This window comes from Alosa sapidissima, chromosome 9 (assembly GCF_018492685.1).
Source record: "Alosa sapidissima isolate fAloSap1 chromosome 9, fAloSap1.pri, whole genome shotgun sequence".
Lineage (NCBI taxonomy): Eukaryota > Metazoa > Chordata > Actinopteri > Clupeiformes > Clupeidae > Alosa > Alosa sapidissima.
This window is the reverse complement of record NC_055965.1, coordinates 21,128,270-21,148,170: the sequence shown is the minus strand read 5'-3', so window position 1 is coordinate 21,148,170 and position 19,901 is coordinate 21,128,270. Positions and strand designations below refer to the sequence as shown.

At 42.7% G+C, this 19,901-nt stretch overlaps 2 protein-coding genes across 3 annotated transcripts in view; both read left to right on the top strand.

Annotated features, from left to right (window-relative positions):
• LOC121718035 (NACHT, LRR and PYD domains-containing protein 12-like) overlaps positions 1 to 19,901 on the top strand; it is a 1,225,568-nt gene that overhangs the window by 912,053 nt on the left and 293,614 nt on the right. The gene's annotated exons all lie outside the window — the stretch shown is intronic.
• LOC121718076 (microfibril-associated glycoprotein 4-like) lies at positions 7,758 to 19,340 on the top strand. 2 transcript variants are annotated; one of them, XM_042102916.1, is made up of 7 exons: positions 7,758 to 7,856; positions 7,954 to 8,059; positions 8,148 to 8,203; positions 14,385 to 14,573; positions 15,745 to 15,841; positions 16,925 to 17,092; positions 18,875 to 19,340. In XM_042102916.1, exons 1-7 carry the CDS (start codon positions 7,758 to 7,760, stop codon positions 19,126 to 19,128), a joined length of 969 nt encoding a protein of 322 aa, XP_041958850.1. In that variant the 3' UTR covers positions 19,129 to 19,340. The 2 variants fall into 2 exon arrangements, with proteins under 2 accessions (XP_041958850.1, XP_041958851.1); XM_042102917.1 differs by lacking the exons at positions 7,758 to 7,856; positions 7,954 to 8,059; positions 8,148 to 8,203 and adding an exon at positions 13,939 to 14,127 and having other exon boundaries at positions 18,875 to 19,339.

The following is a 19,901-nucleotide window of genomic DNA, read 5'->3' as shown; positions in this document are numbered from 1 at the left end:
AAAACCTCCCAACTCAAATACCTATCTGAACATGGAAATGTGCCAATTTCCTTATAGGTAGGGCAGGCGCGCGGGAATCTGTTTTTGACCAGGGGTGCTGAATAACAAAAATAATGGATGTCCGACGATTTCTCCCCTCCTGGACATGTTTCGGATTTTGACTGCTAAATAGCCTACATCATTTTAGTGCGGTGTGCGGGTGATAGAGAGAAGTTTTAGAAACGTCCTGGGCAGCCACAAATTCCAATGTTCCGCGACAGCAATCCGACTCCACTGCACCCACCCTAACCCCACAGAACCGCACTTGACATCATTAGCCTATTTCAGTATAGCTAAGGAAAATTACTTTTCTGATCGTCAAAACCACACCAGAGATGTTTGGCTTTAAATATAGGCTAATAATCAGGCTGCAATGATCTCGCAAATAATTCCTGAATAGCCTAAAGTGTGTCGTCTCCACAGCAAGAATGTGTCCTAATAATATCTATCTTAGCGACTAGTGAAATTATTTCACTAGCTATAATTTATTAGTTTTGCAAAACTGTACAACACAATTAAAGTTTCTTTCAGCTTATCCCTGCTTTTTTGAACGTGTAAATCGCATAGAATATGTAGGCCTATATCAACCGTAGGCCTACACACTTGATCACTATCACATAGCTGAAACCACGTTACGGTTCTTACAGTAGCCTAACTGACTCACGTTCACGTTGATCTCAACTGTTAATTTTTAGTAGCCTATATTCGAACCAATCCATAACCCTTTTTTGCTATTTGACTCATCATTTCACATACAAAAATAATGTCAGACAGCGAATTAGTAATTATTTAAAAATATATATAACAAATCTTGAAAATCTATCTCCTGCCAGCAGGGGGTGCTGCAGCACCCTCAGCACCCCCCTTCCCGCGCCCTTGAGGTAGGGTTGTCACAATAACAAATATCTATCTATAATGCAAGAAGCGTCTGTGTGTCTGTCTGTCTGTCTGTCTGTCTGTGGCACGCATATCTCGCTGACCGTTTGTCAGACCGATTTCAAACTTGGCAGGTGTCTTGCTATGGGCATGAGTAAGTGCAGTGCCAAATTTGACGTTGTTTGGATAAGAAATGTAAAAAATATTGTTAAATATATCGGTAAAAGAAGCACATTGGCTTTCGCCGCTAGCCACTCCCCCTCTTACACACCACTGTAGCCTACTGTACTATAAGCTACAAGTGAGGATAGAAGCAGGGCTTTGGCAAAGCTGGATCAGTGTAGGTTACACGGGTAAAAACTTAACATGTTCGACCTCAACAATAAAGTGAACTTCACGGATTTTGCAACAACACGCCAAGACACACAGGTATGCAGTGGCTCTTCAAAATTACATAAAAAAGATGTGCAATAAACGGACACTTCGAATAGCCCAGGCTACTTTGGACTGTCTTTAAACTGTGAATAAGCAAATGACATTATTTTCCAACTGCAAGGTCTTTAATTGAAACGAGCGATAATGGTCCCGAATTAAAGAACGTCTCAGAATGCCACACATGCAAAGTGTAAGCGGGTGTGTTACGACAATAGTTGCTGTGGATGAGGGCGTGGTCCAGTCCTGTGAGTTGGGGTGGATGCAGCAGCACACCTGTGCTGCATTTGTTAATGAGGGATGGGATAAATGGCTAATGTTTAGTTGAACAAGGAAGAGGGACAGCGGACTGCTGAGTTCAGAACCAACGGCTGCCGTGCTGGGACGTGGGCAATCCTTTCAGTGTCGGTGTGGTTGACAAATCATTCGGGGTAAGTGCCATTAGGCCTAAATTAGGGAGTTTGTGCCCTGCTAGTGCGATCGCGTTTCTGTTTTATCTCCTTCGATGAACCCCACGTCCGGCAGCAGTGGTGACGGAGTCAGCAGTCATTTGGTGGTGTGATGTACTAACTCTGTGTTCTTTGTGTATTTTTTTTCCGGGGAAGTTTAGGCCTACTCCCCGGCAGGTATATGTGTGTGAGAGAGGGTGGAGAGAAACTGGTGCTGAATCACTTAATCTGAGCCTCAGCTGTGGCCGGTGTTGTACGGTAACTGGCTTTCATGTTAACTGGCTGAGTTACGCCACTGATTGACTTATCATGACGTAGTGTGCCTCCTGTTGTTGCAGATGTGACCAACAACAGATCCCCCGACCGCAGATTCGTCACTCCACTTGAGTTCAATTGCAATGCTTGTGCTGCTAAGCTATAGGAATCTTATTAGTGGGGGGCCTTAAGCACATTTTCGCGCAAATTCTTCTAAAAGCGCCTAATTTGGCACAAATGTAGCTTATGCTAATGCCCGCATACAGACAAAGGGTAAAAGCGAACAAACCGGTTCGTAAGCAGGTAAAAGTGTGGCCTGAGGGAGCCTCCGATGCTCTTCAAGACTGCTTTGACACAACAGACTGGGAAATGTTTAAGCAGGCAGCCACTTACAACAACCGGACAGACATAGAGGAGTATACAGACACTGTAACCTCTTACATCACCAAGTGCATCGATGATGTGACCCACACAAAAGACATCATCACTCGGGCTAACTGGAAGCCATGGCTGACAGGGGATGTCCTCAGGCTGCTGAGGGCCAGAGACAAAGCCTACAGAGCTGGGGATGAAGCCGGCATGAGAACAGCGAGAGCCAACCTGTCCCGTGGCATCAAGGAAGCAAAAAAGGAATACACTCACAAGATAACCACCCACTTCAAAGACAGCAGGAACGCACAAAGCCTATGGCAGGGCATTCAGGCCCTCACGGACTACAAGCCCGCGCCACAGAGCTGTGAGAGCAACATCCCTCTGCTCAACAACCTGAACCGCTTCTTTGCTCGCTTTGAAGCACAAAACAGCACCTGCCCACAGAAGACCCATCCCCCTCTACATGAGCAGCCCCTGTGCCTCTCTGCCGACAGCGTGAAGAGGACACTTGCTGCTATCAACACCCGTAAAGCAACAGGTCCAGACAACATCCCAGGTCGTGCGCTGAAGGACTGCGCAGGGGAGCTTAAGGATGTCTTCACAGACATCTTTAACACTTCCCTGAAGCAAGCCATCGTCCCATCATGTTTCAAAGCTGCCACCATCATACCTGTGCCGAAGAAAACTGCTCCATCCTGCTTCAATGACTACCGCCCTGTGGCACTGACACCCATCATCATGAAGTGCTTTGAGCGGCTTGTCATGTCACATATCAAATCCATTCTCCCCCCCACCCTGGACCCCTTCCAGTTTGCATACCGAGCCAAGCGGTCTACAGAGGATGCAATCTGCTCTGCCCTCCACCCAGCCCTCACCCACCTGGAAAAAAGAGACTCATATGTGAGATTGCTGTTTATAGACTTCAGTTCTGCATTCAACACCATAATACCACAACAACTCATCTGCAAACTTGACAAACTGGGACTCAGTACCTACCTCCGCAACTGGCTACTGGACTTCCTCTGTCAGAGGCCTCAAGTAGTACGTGTTGGCAACAATACCTCAAGCAGCATCACACTGAGCACAGGGGCCCCCCAAGGCTGCGTGCTCAGTCCGCTGCTCTTCACCCTGCTGACGCATGACTGCACTGCAACCTACAGCAACAATCACATAGTGAAATTTGCTGACGACACAACTCTGGTGGGTCTCATCACCAAGGGCGACGAGACTCAATACAGGTTGGAGGTCGACCATCTGACCACGTGGTGCAGGGTCAACAACCTCCTGCTGAACGTCAGCAAGACCAAAGAGATTGTTGTTGACTTCCGGAGAGGTCACACCCAACACCTGCCACTGACCATCGACGGTGCTGTGGTGGAGAGAGCGAGCAGCACCAAATTCCTGGGGGTGCACATCAGTGAAGACCTCTCCTGGACCACCAACACTGCATCACTGGCGAAGAGAGCTCAGCGCCGCCTGTACTTCCTGCGGAAACTCAGGCGAGCAAGTGCTCCACCAGCCATCATGACCACATTCTACCGAGGCACCATTGAGAGCATCCTCTCCAGCTGTATCGCTGTGTGGGGCGGAAGCTGCACTGAATACAACAGGAAAGCCCTGCAGCGCATAGTGAACACAGCTGGAAGGATTATTGGTGCTTCACTCCCCTCTCTGAAGGACATTTACACCACCCACCTCACCCGCAAGGCGACCAAAATTGTGAGTGATGCAAGTCACCCCACTCACAATCTGTTTGATCTACTGCCCTCTGGGAAGAGGTACAGAAGCCTGCGCTCCCGCACTACCAGACTCACCAACAGCTTCATACACCAAGCTGTAAGGATGCTGAACTCTCTCCCTCCTCTCCCCCCTCCACCCTCAGCTACATAACATCCTGGACATTGGACCCACAATGGCCGCCTGCACTACTCCACTTGCACACTTGCACACTTTACAACTTGTTGTTGTTGTCCTGAAAACACAACACTTCTGCTGCTCTTACATAACTTGCACCACTATGCCACTTTCTTTCTTACTTAGGTCAAACAGAACTACCCAAGCCTTTTATTGGCCTGACTTTGCACTAGTATTTTATTGACTGTCTATGCACAATTTCAACCAAATTTTGCTGCTCTTATTTTTTTCATTATTATATGTGCCCTCTTATTTACTTATTTACTTACTTTTTTGTTTACTTGAATGTTATGTTTGTCTGTGACTTAAATTGGTAAAATATGTCTTGTCTTCACCGTGGGATAGTGAGAAACGTAATTTCGATCTCTTTGTATGTCTGGAACGTGAAGAAATTGACAATAAAGCTGACTTTGACTTTGATCTGCCTAGGGTCAAATACAGGACAGTAAGGTCTGTATACATGACAAATGCATATGATAGGCAGGTGTAGAGAATAGGACATGGTGTTTAAAGCCACCTGAGGTGAAAGTTACAAGAGTTGGTATGATTACATATCCGGTATGATAATGCATTAATCCTAATTTAATGTCAGAAAGTTCAAATAGTCCAGCGTTGGAATTGTCCAGGGGGAAAGGAGTTGTCAAGGCATGTGGTGGGTCGGCAGTATGGGCCAGGAATCTAGGCAGAGTTGTCATAGGTGGGTGATGGGTCGCTACATGTAGGCTGTACGGGCCAGGACAGGGCTGTACAGGGCCTCTCTACATGCTATCTTGCAACCACAGTGGAGAAGAATGGTGCAGGCTTTACTGGCATCTCCGAGATTAGTTCTGTAAGGTTCCCAAGTCTTGCTCATAGAGTCCCGATACCATCCCCATGCATTGGACTCTGGGATGTCTTGCGGGACAGTGGTTGCCTGATTCCAGTAAAAGCTCGCCTGCAGCAGTGCTCTTTTGATGTGCTGAATCAGTGCAGCTTGGGTGGGAGGCAGGTTCTCGAGAGACTTGGTACTATTCGAGAAAAGGTGATGTCTAGCTTCATCTAAGCCACTGGAACCACAGTTCTTGCTGTACATGATGACGACCATACGCTCCAGTTTTTGGACATGGACGTTATTGTTGATCTGTTCAAGGTCCCAGGTAAGGGTAACCAGGGATTCTGTGAGATCTGGTGTTGCCTCCCAAGCTGCCCAGGCACTCGTTTTCTCATGGCCCAGGAAGGCTGAGGTTGTGTCACAGCCTGTTAAAGCGTGGACGAGTGGTAAGGCCAGTGACTTCTGGGGACCTAGATCCTTGCTGATTTCGTGAGCAGGAATGTCCTTGGAGTTCTCCCATCTACTTTATTTCTTGATCCGGTTCCTCTGCGTTGGTGAGTTTGTGCTTTGAGGTTCTCCTCTGGATATGTATCAAACACAATATCCAGTCGCGTGACAGATTCATAGCTCATGTGTGACCGCACAAACCCAGCAATACTACTAAACCTGAAGAATTCTGCCATGTCTGCATCAGGCCTGGACTGAAGTGAAAGGAACAGTTGTGTGATGAGTGTCATGTTTTGCTTCTAAATACCATTAGTTGTTTTGTGCTTGGCTTTTGTGTCAGGTCAGTTGGCAAATGTCAGTATGTTTGCCCGAGGAATCATATCAGTATAAGTATATACTCTTTTGAAATTTGGTCTCTGCATTTATCCCAATCCGTGAATTAGTGAAACACACTCAGCACACAGTGAACACACAGTGAGGTGAAGCACACACTAATCCCGGCGCAGTGAGCTGCCTGCAACAGCGGCGCTCGGGGAGCAGTGAGGGGTTAGGTGCCTTGCTCAAGGGCACTTCAGCGGTGCCTACTGGTCGGGGTTCGAACCGACAACCCTCCGGTTACAAGTCCGAAGCGCTAACCAGTAGGCCACGGCTGCCCTAAAACTCTGATACAGGCTTGGTGACCTTGTCAAGTCGCTGCTCTACATTGGCAGTAGGGCTACACCAACTTTGTGAGCAGTAGTGAGCGAATCAGCCACTTCTCTTTCCATAATATCTTGAGTGTCAAGTGCTATGAGGTCATGATTCGTTGATAAGAAGGGATTTCCAAGGGTTTCCGGTAAAATTTAACGCATTTGGTTCAAAGGTTGTAGTCAAAAACCCTTTTTTGGAAAGTAGCCATATTGGATTTGGGGACTTTGAGGATCCACATATACACAATCATAAATATAAATATTTAGAGATTGGTATGGTGTGTGTTTTTTGTTAGCCTATTAGCTGGTTTGCATCGAACTCAATGAGCATCAAACCAGCTAATAGGCTAACTGAAAAACACACCATGCCAATCTCTAGGTATGGTGAAGGGTATGTGATGATGTGGGGATATTTTAATTCCAAAAGCCAAGGGAACTTTATCAAGATGCACAGTATCCTGGATCCATGAAATAAGTGGCCTTTAAAAATAAAAAATCTGACTGCCTCTATGGGAATTTAACATAGGGGTCAAATACTTATTGCCCCTGTAATTTAAGGGAAAAAAAATATTTATTTACGATACATTTTTCATTCACTAAGAAAATTGGTGTCCTTAAAGGTTGGATTTTTACTTACTTTTTAATTAAGGCATTAAGATCAATTTTTAGTCAACTTTAGCATGGGTTCAAATACTTATTCTCCCCACTGTATCAATTATACATTTGTATCTCATCTGGTTCAAAATATGCAGCCAAATCCCTTTTCAGGTGGCGGATTTGGCTGCCATCTTGGTCTCAGAGATCACTAACTTGGGCGCCCTGGCTAAATCATTTCAGTATGCCGTCAGCTGTATCCGTGCCAAATTTGGTGCTTGTAGATAAATTGGCGCAAACAATGGGGTGTAACTACAGTCAAAACTGCTTTTTTGGACAGCGGCCATATTGGAATTGGAGGATTAAGTGGTCCAGATATACTGGGTCATAAATATAAACATTCCTATGTGTTTCCCATGATCAATTAAGTTGAAAAAGACATCAAGTTTGTATTTGTAGCTCATGTGGTTCAAAAGTTATAGAAACCTTTTCAGGTAGCGGCCATATTGGATTTGGCCGCCATCTTGGCCCTGAGGGTCTCTGGCTCCAGCGCCCTAGCTAAATCATTTCAGTATAACTTGAGCTACATCTGTGCCAAATTTGGCGCTTTTAGAAGAATTTGCGCGAAATGACCTATTTATGTGCTTAAGGCCCCCCACTAATTGTACTCATGTATGACATATGAAATAGGCAATATTTCCAAAAGACAAACGCTGCCTCTACGTGGACCCTTTTGGTGCCCAGTCTGATGCTGTAGGAAAATGCATTGACGTGACCAGGTGAATATTTTATTGATTCATTTTTAACTACAGTTCTAAGTATGTGTTTATTTGTATGTAATGACAATATAATGATTGTGCTTGGTAATATAGAGCCGTCATGAGGCGAAGGGGGCTGCACCACACCCGTTGGTCTGGTGACACGCTGAACCATCCACAGCAACAGGATGGCTCTTCATGTGGAGTCATTGTGTGCAAAGTAAGTAACTTCCTTTTTTGTGTTTTGGAAGTTATGATGGTCAGAAATGTGTTTCTAAACAACATGCATGTCCTAAACTGTGTTTATTGTGGAAAAGCTTGCCGAGTTTATTTTAATGAAGCAAAGTCCCGACTTCCGAGTTGATGCAGAGGGCATTACATGCTTGAGAAGGGATATTGCCAATGAGCTCATCAGGGGAACAGGTTGGTATTTGAAGTTTAACAGGCTATTACAATATTGGTTGTGTTGAATGTGAAAATTGCATATAGCTTAATGCTTTAATTTCCACAGATGACCTCTCTGAACTGTGCTGCATGTGTGGAGCAGCAGACACTCATGGGCTGTGGGTAAGTGAAATACATTGCGATGGTTGGTTTGTCTGCCAGATTAAATGCACTGTCTGCAAAGGCTGGTACCACTTGCAGTGTGTTAAAGAGCCTCCAATGGACAATGATTTCTGTTGCCCTGCCTGTGCATAACCTTACAAAGACATTCAATGTCAATTTTGTACTTATTATTTTTATTTCAAGGGATTAGACAGCCTACAGTGAATGTACAGTGGGCAGTGCTTCGACTTGGCCAGCTTCCCTCGCGGTCCGCGCGCAGGATCACGAGACTTTAATTTGTATTTTTCCAGTGACGCTGCAACAACCGGCAGAAGTCTCAAGTGAGCAGGGTGTCTCGTAAAAAGAAATGGAGCTGGAAAACCCTACACAGACTTCACTACAGACTTTAGCAGACTGGTTTAGAAATAATTTAATAGCCGGAAATATGCCTGCCCTGCCCTCATAAAGAAATATTTGGTTAACGGCGAGTGAATCCCGTTTGCAGCCGTAGAAGAAACGCAGGACAAATGAAACATTCTGGTTTTCTCCGAGTGCAACGATGATAGACAGACATCATTTGGACAAAATATAGAGCATATTAACCTCCGTTGCTCAGACAAATGCCTTCCTGTTACGTCCTGTTATCACGGAGTTACAGGCGATAAACGATTTTTGATGGTCACAAGTTTACTTCATTAGCGTTTATTTTTTTGATTATTAAAAGTGTTTTTCATTTAAAGGCATGACTTCATGCTTATTCAAAAGAGCATTTAGTGCTCTCCCCAATCCCAGACGTTCACATTGCATGTTTGTTTGTAATGGATGCAACCGCGAGATGCTTGTCATAGGCGCCGATACCGTGGGTGCTCCGTCTCTCGGGCACCCACTGAAAACATCGAGCAACCACGTGTGCCAGTTTACAGTTCCGGCTAAATTTATATTAATTTAAAATCAAACATCGCAGTTTATGTTAAATTCAGCATCTCTCATAATGTGATTGGATATGTTGCTGTCAATTCCCTACTCCATATACTAACCACCAATGAGAGCGTCTCGTATGAAAATTCCTGACACTTCCATCTGAAGAATTAACACAAGGCTTTGTCGGGTCTTCAGCCCCGAATGTTTAAAATGTATATAGCCCTGAATATCATTTTAAAAGTAGTCTGACAAAGCTTATTGTTTTGTGACACAGCTAAACACTGGTACCTCATAGAACGTCTATAACATAGCCTAGGTGGTCGCAACTCACAAAACTAAAGCAGATAGAAAGAACTCACGCAAATCTAGCCTACAACACGCAGACAGCTTCAAGATTCAAGATTTCTTTTATTACATCTCATTATAGGTTTATAATAGAGTAAAATTTGTTGTATTTTTTTCTCCTCAAAAAATAAATAAATGAAAGGGTGTGTGTGTGTGTGTTTGTAAAAAAAAAAGGGGGGGGGGAAGAAAAAAAAGTGCCTTGTTGTCTTCAGCATGAGTTAAGCAATCTAACTGCTTGGTGAAAGAAACTTCTTCGGAGTCTGGTGGTACGAGCTTTCAAGCTTCTATATCGTTTGCCAGATGGTAATAGCTCAAATAGTTCATGGTTGGGATGACTAGGATCATTCAAGATTTTTTTTGCCTTCCTAATGCATCTTCCCTCAAATAACTCCAGTATGGAGGGTAGGTCACAGCCGCATATGGTCTGTGCTGTACGCACAACTCTCTGAAGTGCTTTTCTATTTTATTGAGAGCAGTTCCCATACCATGCGATTATTAGCCTGGCTAGCGCCACCACTTCTCAATGAGTATTTGAAAAAAATGCCCAGATCCGTTTATTGGGTGCCACGGATGTCTACAGACATCGTCTTGCTTTCCCCCTTGTTCTGTGATTGGTCCCGTATCTCAGGCGAAAATTTGCTCCATGGTCTCCAGGCATACTTTTAAATGCTGTGTGTATGTGTCTGGGTTAAGATTTTGACAACAATATTGACATCGTTGTTTACCTAAGTTTATCTTTTGTGCAGATCATATTATCAAAATCAGAATCAGCCTTCTTGGCTTGGTTTGCGTAAACTAACAAGGACCCCCCTCCATGAAAATCAAAGGCTACATACTCTCAGCTGACTCGTCAAAAAGTGTGCCTTATTATCTGCAGGTGTGTGACTTTTACTTACGTGCACATGGCTGCAAATTGACTTTTAATTTATGTATTTTCTGCCTTGGGCATTTTAAAATATGGATGTATGGTGGTTAGAAGTGTAAATATCAATTAGAAACCTAAATATATTTATAATTATTAATTTGCAAACAAATAACTGGCCAGTGATGTCTTTGACATGAAGATCCCTGGAACTATGCCTCTACTAGCATTCTACCACAGGTCGAGAGGTGTAGTTGTAACTACACAACTTTACATAGTGGTTGCGAACGTTCGTTGCTACTATGGTTTTGGGAAACACTAACATAGTGTAACGATGCATTGGACTAGGCCTATGTAAATTGCAAATATGAATGTAATTCTGCGGCATAAAGCAGATGTATTTGTTTATTGTACAGAAAAATAAAAATGACATGTCAAGCAGTCAATTGACTACATTGCAGTCAAGAAGTAGGGCAAATTAATTTACAAAACCAAAACGTGGGTCATAGTTGTCTAAGCCTCTATAGCGTAGCCTGTTAAAAACGTCGCAGAAGCCTACCCAAGGCTACAGATTAATTCTGAACATTTATTCAACAAGATGTAGAGATGCTAATCCATGCCTTTATACTAGTAGGTTAGACTAAGGCAATGCCCTTTTAACTAGTGTCCCCAAAAAAGCATAACGACATTGCAACAGTTTTAGTGGGGCCAAGAACAGAGAGCACATCACCCCTGTTTTACTGCACTGGCTCCCTGGTTCCAATATAACTGTTACGGTTCTGTTGATCTTGCCATAGCACCTTCATATGTCAGAGCTTTAATATGTTATCAACCACAATGGAATCTTAGATCTTCCAATGTTAATGATTTCATTGTGCCCAAAGTGCTCCACAAACATAGTGGAGAAGGTGCTTTTATCCATTATTCACAGAAGCTGGAACATCCTGCCTATGTACATGAAACAGGCAAATTTTGTGAAGACCTGAACACATGCATAGGCTATGACAGCTTTTAGTTATTGTTTGTATGCATCTAATCTAGGCCTATCTTATGTTCAATCAAATTGGCTTGGCCCACCTGTTTTTTTTCTGTGCCCACCCATTTGAACATTTCTGGCTATGCCACTGGTGCTCAGGCATACATGCACCACTCTCTCTCTCCCCTGTCGTGTGCACGCTACACTCAGATGCACACACACGATTTGAAGTCTCGGTCTCGCATGCACGCTCTTGATCGCTCGCTCTAGATTCCAGGAGATTTTATCTAATTTGTGGGCGTCAGGGAGCCGCTATCAATATGCGGGAGACTCCCGGAACTTCCGGGAGACTTGGGATGTCTGGTGTTCACAAATGTGTGTGTGTGTGCGCAAACTGTACTGTCCTGTACTGTACTGTACTAGCATTACTAAGCACTATTTGTACATAGACAGACACAAAGAGAGAAAAACATTCTTTGGCTGAAAGGCAACAGCAGGTCCCATCCAATACCACCAACCAATAACCCACTAGAACATATACAAAGATGTTTTAGCAGAACATTTCCAAAGGTTGTGTGTGTGTGAGTGTGAGAGAGAGAGAGAGAGAGAGAGAGAGAGAGAGAAGCAATGCAGCTGTTGCCTTTCCAAACTTTCAAACCTTTCTAATACCAACACACACAGAGAGAGGGGAGGGGGATATGTCATAACTTCTGTGTCACTCACTTTCTCTGACACACATACTTAGGGCATGAACTGAACTACTAAATCTCTATACCTCTCTCAAATAAAAACATTAAATATCATACATATTCTGACATAACTGAAATATTGCCTGAAATATTTTCCTGTTCTGACATTTCTAAACAAAACTGCTTTATTCACATGTGACCCATGTGCTGGACTGGGCGGCGGTCATATTTTGTACCGCTCTGCGGTACATCTAGTTTACATGTGACCCATCCCTGGCCATAATATTCCTCAGCTCTCTAAACCCTGCTGTGTGAGACAGGTGTTGCCTATTTTATTCTCTTGTCCATTCATTCTATTATCCACACTGATGGACTAATGGCTTTTGGTATGGTCTTTTAAATCCATAATGACATTGATATATTCATATTTGCCTTTACTGTAAATGGATTGATCTCTCATTAATCTATTTTAATCCTATATGTATTTATTTATTTTCTTATCAATAGATTCAACTCAATTAGAAAGCACTTTGGCTCAACTCACACTCACACATTTTTAAATGTTCCATACAAATGCATGTGACCTGGACTTATGCCAATGCTGACTGGACTCTCAATGCTGCTGGTGGTCAGAGTGACACCTAGGGGCCTTGTTACAGCCTGGGCTCATAGCCACCACTCCACCTGTGCACACCTCCATTAGTTCCAGTGGACAAGAGGAGAACAGGAGTTCACTTCAGGACACCACCACACTTGTAGGAGTGAGAGATGAGTGCAGACATTCCCAAGTCTCCCGGATGTTCCGGGAGTCTCCTGTATATTGATAGCTGCTGCCCTGGCAGCACAACATGTCTTAAAATGTCACAACATGAGGGACATGGTATAGAAAAAAAAAACCCAAAAAACTAAGACCTGTCTGAGTTAACAGACACATACATGTTCCTGTGCATAAATATATACTTATACATATGTACTCACGGACCCACGCGTGCGTACACACACACACACACACACACTCACTTACTCACTCATATGCTATTGTTGATTCTGTGTTCACATGTTTACCTGCATTGCTGTATGTCTATTTTCTTTCTTTTGTGACACTACTGTGTTATCTGTGACACTAGCTTTGGCAACACTGTATACAAACAGTCATGCTAATAAAGCTCCTTTGAATTTGAATTTGATAGCGCCTCGCTGGCGCCCGCAAACTAGATAAAATCTTCTGGAATCTAGAACAAGGAAGCAAGAACACGCACGTGAGACCAAAATTTTAAATGGCGTGTACATCTGAGTGTAGCGCACAGATGATGGAAAGGGGGAGAGAGGGGTGGTGCGTATGTGCTTGACCAATCAGTTTTCAGTGGTGCGTATGTGCTTGACCAATCAGTTTTCAGTGTAGGCAGGATTTTATCTCTTTTATCCCGAACTAAATCAATCATTTCAGTGTATCTAGGAACAAGAGCCAGTGCCCCACAAAAAGGAACATTTAAGACCCATTCAGACTGCAAAAAAAGTGTACCCTTGTCTTATAAGAGTAAAAAATAATGATAGTCTTGCACGCTGCACTGTTTGTAACAGTGCGTTGCCCATGGTGGGTTAAATGATTGCAAAAGACATGTTTTTGACAATGACAAGTGTCATTTATTATGAGCCTAAGAGTGTGCCTCATCTGTAATGTTCTAGATAGAATTGTCTGTCCAGACAATGTCATACAGTAGTAGGACAGTGGAAAAGGACACTATTATGAGTCAACTCAGTGTAATACAAATTGTGATGCAATGTAAACTATTTGAACTGACCCATGCATTACCAAATCAATCTGCTAGCAATTGCTCACATGAGAGTGAGGTATTTCTAAAATGTTTTATTGTCAGTGCTGTTCCTTGGCACTCACTCATAGTGCAGTGCAAAGCCTAAGTGTCTGGTTTGGCAAAAAGCCAACTTGGTTAAACACAACTCAGAGATAAATGGACACCACTCTGAACCGGTTGGACTGAGCACAGATGTCTGGGTCCCATGGCCACTGTTTGAAAATCGATTGCCTCATGTCTCGGGGTCTGATCTGCTATAAAAGTGGAGACCGAGGCGAGAAGTAGCTCATATTTTGCAAAGAGGACAAAAAACACACTCACCCAGCACTAACATGATGGTAAGTGAATTTTAAAGTCTCTTTCTCCCTCCCTCTCTTCTCTCTCTCCCTCTCTCTAACAGAAGTTATCGTTCACCAAGGATATGATTTTACACCAGTTTCATAGTGTATGTGTATTTGTGTATGTCTGTGTGCATGTGAGTTTATTCATCTCCAACTCACAATCTGTCTGTCTGTCTGTCTCTGTGTGTGAGGTGTGTGTGTGTATGTGTGTGTGTGTGTGTGTGTGTGTGTGTGTTTACCTACTTTTTTCTCAGGTTTTGTTTATCCTACTCACGCTCGTTCCGAGTTGTCTATGTTTTACGTCGCTGCTTCCTCTGGACTGTTCGGAGATCCACTCCCATGACAGCACCAAGCCCAGTGGGGTGTACACCATCTTCCCTGGGGGGCCCGTCTCCCCCCTGCAGGTCTACTGTGACATGGAGACCGATGGGGGAGGATGGACGGTGAGTGCCACACTGAGTAAGGGCTTATTCAGACTGCCAACATAGCATGTGGATTGCTTGTCTGTTCTGTGGCTGCTGTGTCGTGTTTTATATGTGCATTCATACCAGAAATGTATCTGATGCGCTGCTGCTGCGGCCTGTATGCCTATTAAAACGTCTTAAAAATTCTAACTTAAAACATCTAAAATAATAGCCTGGCCACACTCACCTAGATCTCCTTTCAGGGAGATAAGGTCTGGAACACCATAGTTTCGAAATCAAAAGTGGCTGTGGTAAACGGTAGTAACCATGGCCGCAAACATCAAAAATTGCAGTCGGAAGAATGTATACATTTATTTACACCAAAGGTAAACCCATTTATGTTGTTTCACAACTGCCAATGCTTATTATTGTCAGGCTGTAAAGTTTAGGTGAAGTATAAAGTAACGTTATAAATCCCTGATCAATGCGATTTGTTAGGCTGGACAAATGATTTTCAAAGTTAGCGGAAAGTCTATACCCGTCACAAAGAAAGTGTTGGATAGGTTTCCCAGTCATGAGTGACCAGACTCTATTCACCTTGTGAATTAGTTTGGTTTACTTTGTAACTAAAATAGGGCCTAGTTGAAAAATACGAATTCTAAAACGGATAGTTCTGGTCCTTGATTGTGATTGGCTGAATCACGTTCAATGGCGTTGTAAAATCCAGCATAAACATACACCTTGACCGCATTTCGTTCTATATTACTGCGCTACCACAACTTGATACAAAAGTCAAAGTAGCTGCGTCTCGACGTTGCTTGGCAACCATTCAGATAGAGGAAATACATTTCTTGGCGGAAGAATGATTATCTAGGAATATCTCATTATATTTCTAGTTGCTGTACCTTTTACTTTATGAAACTTTGCCAGGTATTTATAGTAACAGTTTTAGAAAAGCAATAAGCCACTCGAGTCCGTAGGTTACACTGATTCTACAACAGCTAAGGGGGTTATATTCCCCTCCGCTAGCGCGTCATGCCTAACAACGCCCCTTAGCTGTTTTAGAATCCGTGTAACCTACAGCCTCTCGGGGCTTATTGCTTAAATTCTTCATTTTATTCTGACTATGCCTTCATTTCAAACAGTTTGTGTCATAGTATTCAAATGTTAATTCCAAGAGTAATATACTCTGGCCAATGCTATGTATAAGGTGTTCCAGAGAAGACTGGATGGTTCTGTGAACTTCAACAGACCCTGGGATCACTACAAGAACGGCTTCGGGAACAAGGATGGGGAGTATTGGCTGGGTACGTATGGACACACACACACAAGCTCACACGTGTGCACACACCCACACACATGTTCAGGACTAGAGTGGCTCCACAAGGATGGGGAGTACTGGCTGGCAGGGCCGCCACTACTGATAATAGGGGCCCAAGGGGAGAGAGGGCCCTTGAAAAGTCTGGAATATATTTTACTGTACCTGGGTTGAGGAACATGAGGGCCCATCAGGACTGCCTATGCAGGGGCCCAGGACCTTGTGCTACGCCCCTGCTGGCTGGGTATGTCCCACAGCAGCCAATATACCCCTTGGCCTCCTTAGTCTCTCTCCCTCTCTATGTCGTCATCGCTGTCAAAAAGCAGCTGAAGATGAGCGCTTCACTTGTACCAAAAATGAGGGCAGGATTTTCTGTGCCTGAGCACCCATTTTTGTACAACTAAAGCCCTCATCTTCAGGTGAGTTTTAAAAATACCTAAAATATGCAAATGAGGTGATAGTAAAACCCAGATTTTGTTGAATGTACACATTGTGAGAGGCAAGTTCAGCTGTAGCTGCAATCATTTTTTTTTTTTTTTTTTCAAAGTTCAAAGTCTTTAAAATAAAATGACTGAGGAATCATATCAATACATATCGATTTTTTTCCAAACAATTTCAAGTTTACATTAAAAAAAAAAAAAAAACAAGACAAATACCCTACCCTATCCCACCCACCCTGAGAATTCCTGTTATGTAACAGGATTGATATAGAAAAACTCAGCCTACTCTGTCAAGATATTGGGGAAGGGAAGACCAGATCTTATTACAGTGGGGAAGGGGAGACCAGATCTTATTATCAGGAGGAATTTAACCATTTCTTCTAACCACATTTTAACAGATGGCATCGCAGTTTTCTTCCAAAACTGCAAACATTTCTTTTCTTTTACAACCAGAGCATATGCCCACAGTTTTTTGTTGACATGTTGATTGCACGTAAAATGTATCCAAATTATAGAAAATCCAAAAAATGTACTCCAAGCACCATCAGGAGTGGGTCAGGATCGAGTCTTGTGTCATTATTCAAATTTAACAAAGTAATCTTCCCCTGGTCTGTGTTCTGACCTGTCTGCAGGGCTGGACAACATTGTGCTGCTGACCATGAGGAAGAGGAATGAGCTGAGGGTGGACATGGAGGACTGGGACGGGGGAAAGGTCTACGCTCAGTACACGTCCTTCTCTGTGGACCCAGAGACCTTCGGCTACACACTGCGAGTGGGCAGCTATGTTGATGGTGGTGCAGGTGAGTGGACAATTCAAGGTCAAATGCACAATTCAAAGTCAAATGGCTTTACGTAGCTGGCCCATCTAGTGGGGGGAGGTGATAGTAAAACAATGTGTTCTTATCACATATGTTTTTCATATTTTATCATTTTCTTGCTAGAATATATATCTCTTAACTTAGTTCTCAGACGTGCCATAAGTGGAACAACATTCTAAGTTATTTTTATACATCATATTGTTATGTTGCATAGTCATATTATACACCATTTGAAGACTTGGGCTCTTGGGAATCAATACATGACAACATTTTTCATGTAAAACATGTGTCGTGCTTTACATGATCAAATTTATCTTACTATGTCTCAATTAAAAATGGCCGACGGCCCCCCTCGCCCCCCTTCATGCTTTCCTACCCTCTATCCTTTGTATATCATTAGGAATATGGAGATGTAGCATATTGGGTCTTGAAATGTCCACATTAATCCATAGAAATAGAATATCTATGTTGTTTCATCCAATATAAGTTGTGTAGATGTATAGTCCATCTTATACACACCGATTGAACCAACAGAAAATTGCAAAAATAGATATGTGTGTGTGTAATTATTCCCTATTTAGTGTAGTCATTCCATATCAGAACCTGCTGACATACAATCCAAATAGAAGCATGAAACTTCATAGTGTTACTTTTCATTTGAGACCAAGATTATGCTTCTACACAAAGGGTTTCATATGCAGTAACCCTTTTTTTGTCAGTATGCATTTTGGGTAACCAAAGGCATTTTACAAAACGCATGGGCATACCTTTGTAAATAATTGGCTTACATGTAAGTACTAATCTTTTTTCTATGTTAATCTACTTTTACACCCAGCTTCACAAGATCTGGTGCTAGGGCTCAGTTGTGTTTTCTAAATCATATCAAGTGACCTAGAGGGCTGAAATGTGGTCAGTTCAGAGATGCTTGTAATCCGGCAGAAATAAAAAAGAAAAACAATACTCTAGCCTCTGTAACTCGGTGTCAGTACTTCACACCATAATTCTGATTCCCAAGAAACTACAGCTTTCCAAAGAGGAAGTATTTGATTATAGGCCAAACTAAGTGGGAACAGTGGCCTCTGAAGTAGGCTGAAATAGATATTGAGAATTAAGTTGTTAAGTGCATTTTGATGGTGAACAAATTTGTAATGGGGAGAATCACATAGCATAGCTGGTAGCATCTCACAGGCAGAAAACCACCCTTGCTATTTGGCTGACGACGACTCAGAGACATCTTGCGAGAATTGTGAAACATTACTTGGTCAGTAGCTCTTTGGAGATCGTCTGTGAGATGCTACCAGCTGTGCTATGTGCAAGATTCTCCCCATTACAAGCTCATCATTCGGCTCAAAAAACAAATGTGATGTGATGTCAAGCTATTGATAGATGTATTTTCAATGGCAAAGTTAAATATAAATATTCTGCAACTCCAGAAGGAGCTATACCTAAAATACCTGAAACTACAGCACTGTAAAAACAAACTGTTTGCACACAGAAATTGCTTGCTTACTGAAATATTCATATACTATATATCCATTTCTTTGAAGATTTGTATTCCAAAAACTGTACCTTAAAATACACTTCTTCAGCAATTAAAAGACAGATGAGAAAGTGTCTAATATAAGCTGATGTTTGAATATGTACACAGATTCACACTATCAGACAGAGAGAAAGATTGTGTGTGTGTCCAATTGAATCCTAACAAAAATATGAGAAAACATTTGGACACAATAGAGCAATATAATACTGAGCATCTCCCTCTAGGTGACGATTTGACGTATCACAACGGCATGAAGTTCACCACTTATGACAAAGACCAGGACCTGCATGGGGACAATTGTGCCAAAATCCTTTTGGGGGCATTCTGGTATAATGCTTGTCACTATGCCAACCCAAATGGCCTTTATGCTGAAGAGTCAAGCTCTCCATTGTCAAAGAACATATTTGTTCATTGGTGGAATTGGAAAGGATATTCCTACTCCCTCAAGGGAATTTCCTTAAAGATGAGACCAGTTTAAAAAACACACTACAGAGGTGACAATGGCGAGTATGATGATTATTTTCCTGTCTTTGATGAAGATTCAGACATATAAATAAACATGAAATAAAAATAATACCTCATTCATTTTGATATGGTTTTTACTAGGGTTGTCAAGCGATTAAAAAAATAACTAATTAATTACATACTCTGTGATTGATTAATCAAAATAAATCACATGCAATTTTTGCTATGAACATATTTAAAAAATATTTCAAATCAAATTATGAAAAGAAACACCTCATGTCTCAGAGTCTGTTTTGCTATAAAAGTGGACACAGAGGCGAGAAGTAGCTCATATTTTGCAAAGAGGACAAAAACACACTCACCCAGCACTAACATGATGAGTGATCATTGATTTTACACCAGTGTCTGTCATAGTGTATTTATATGTGTTTCTGTATTTGCATTTGTAATGTTTGTGTGCATGTGAGTTTGTTCATCTCCAACTCTCACAATCTCTGTGTGTGTGTGTGTTTGAGTGTTTGTGTGTGTGTGTGTTTACCTACTTTTTTCTCAGGTTTTGTTTATCCTACTCACTCTCGTTCCGAGTTGTCTATGTTTTACGCCGCTGTTTCCTCTGGACTGTTCGGAGATCCACTCCCAGGATCCCACCAAGCCCAGTGGGGTGTACACCATCTTCCCCGGGGGGCTGTCTCCCCCCTGCAGGTCTACTTGACGTTCTCAACGGGCCTGAAAATTACAACCCGACCCGAACCGGCCCGTGGCTTTTAAAGCCCGGACCCGATGTAA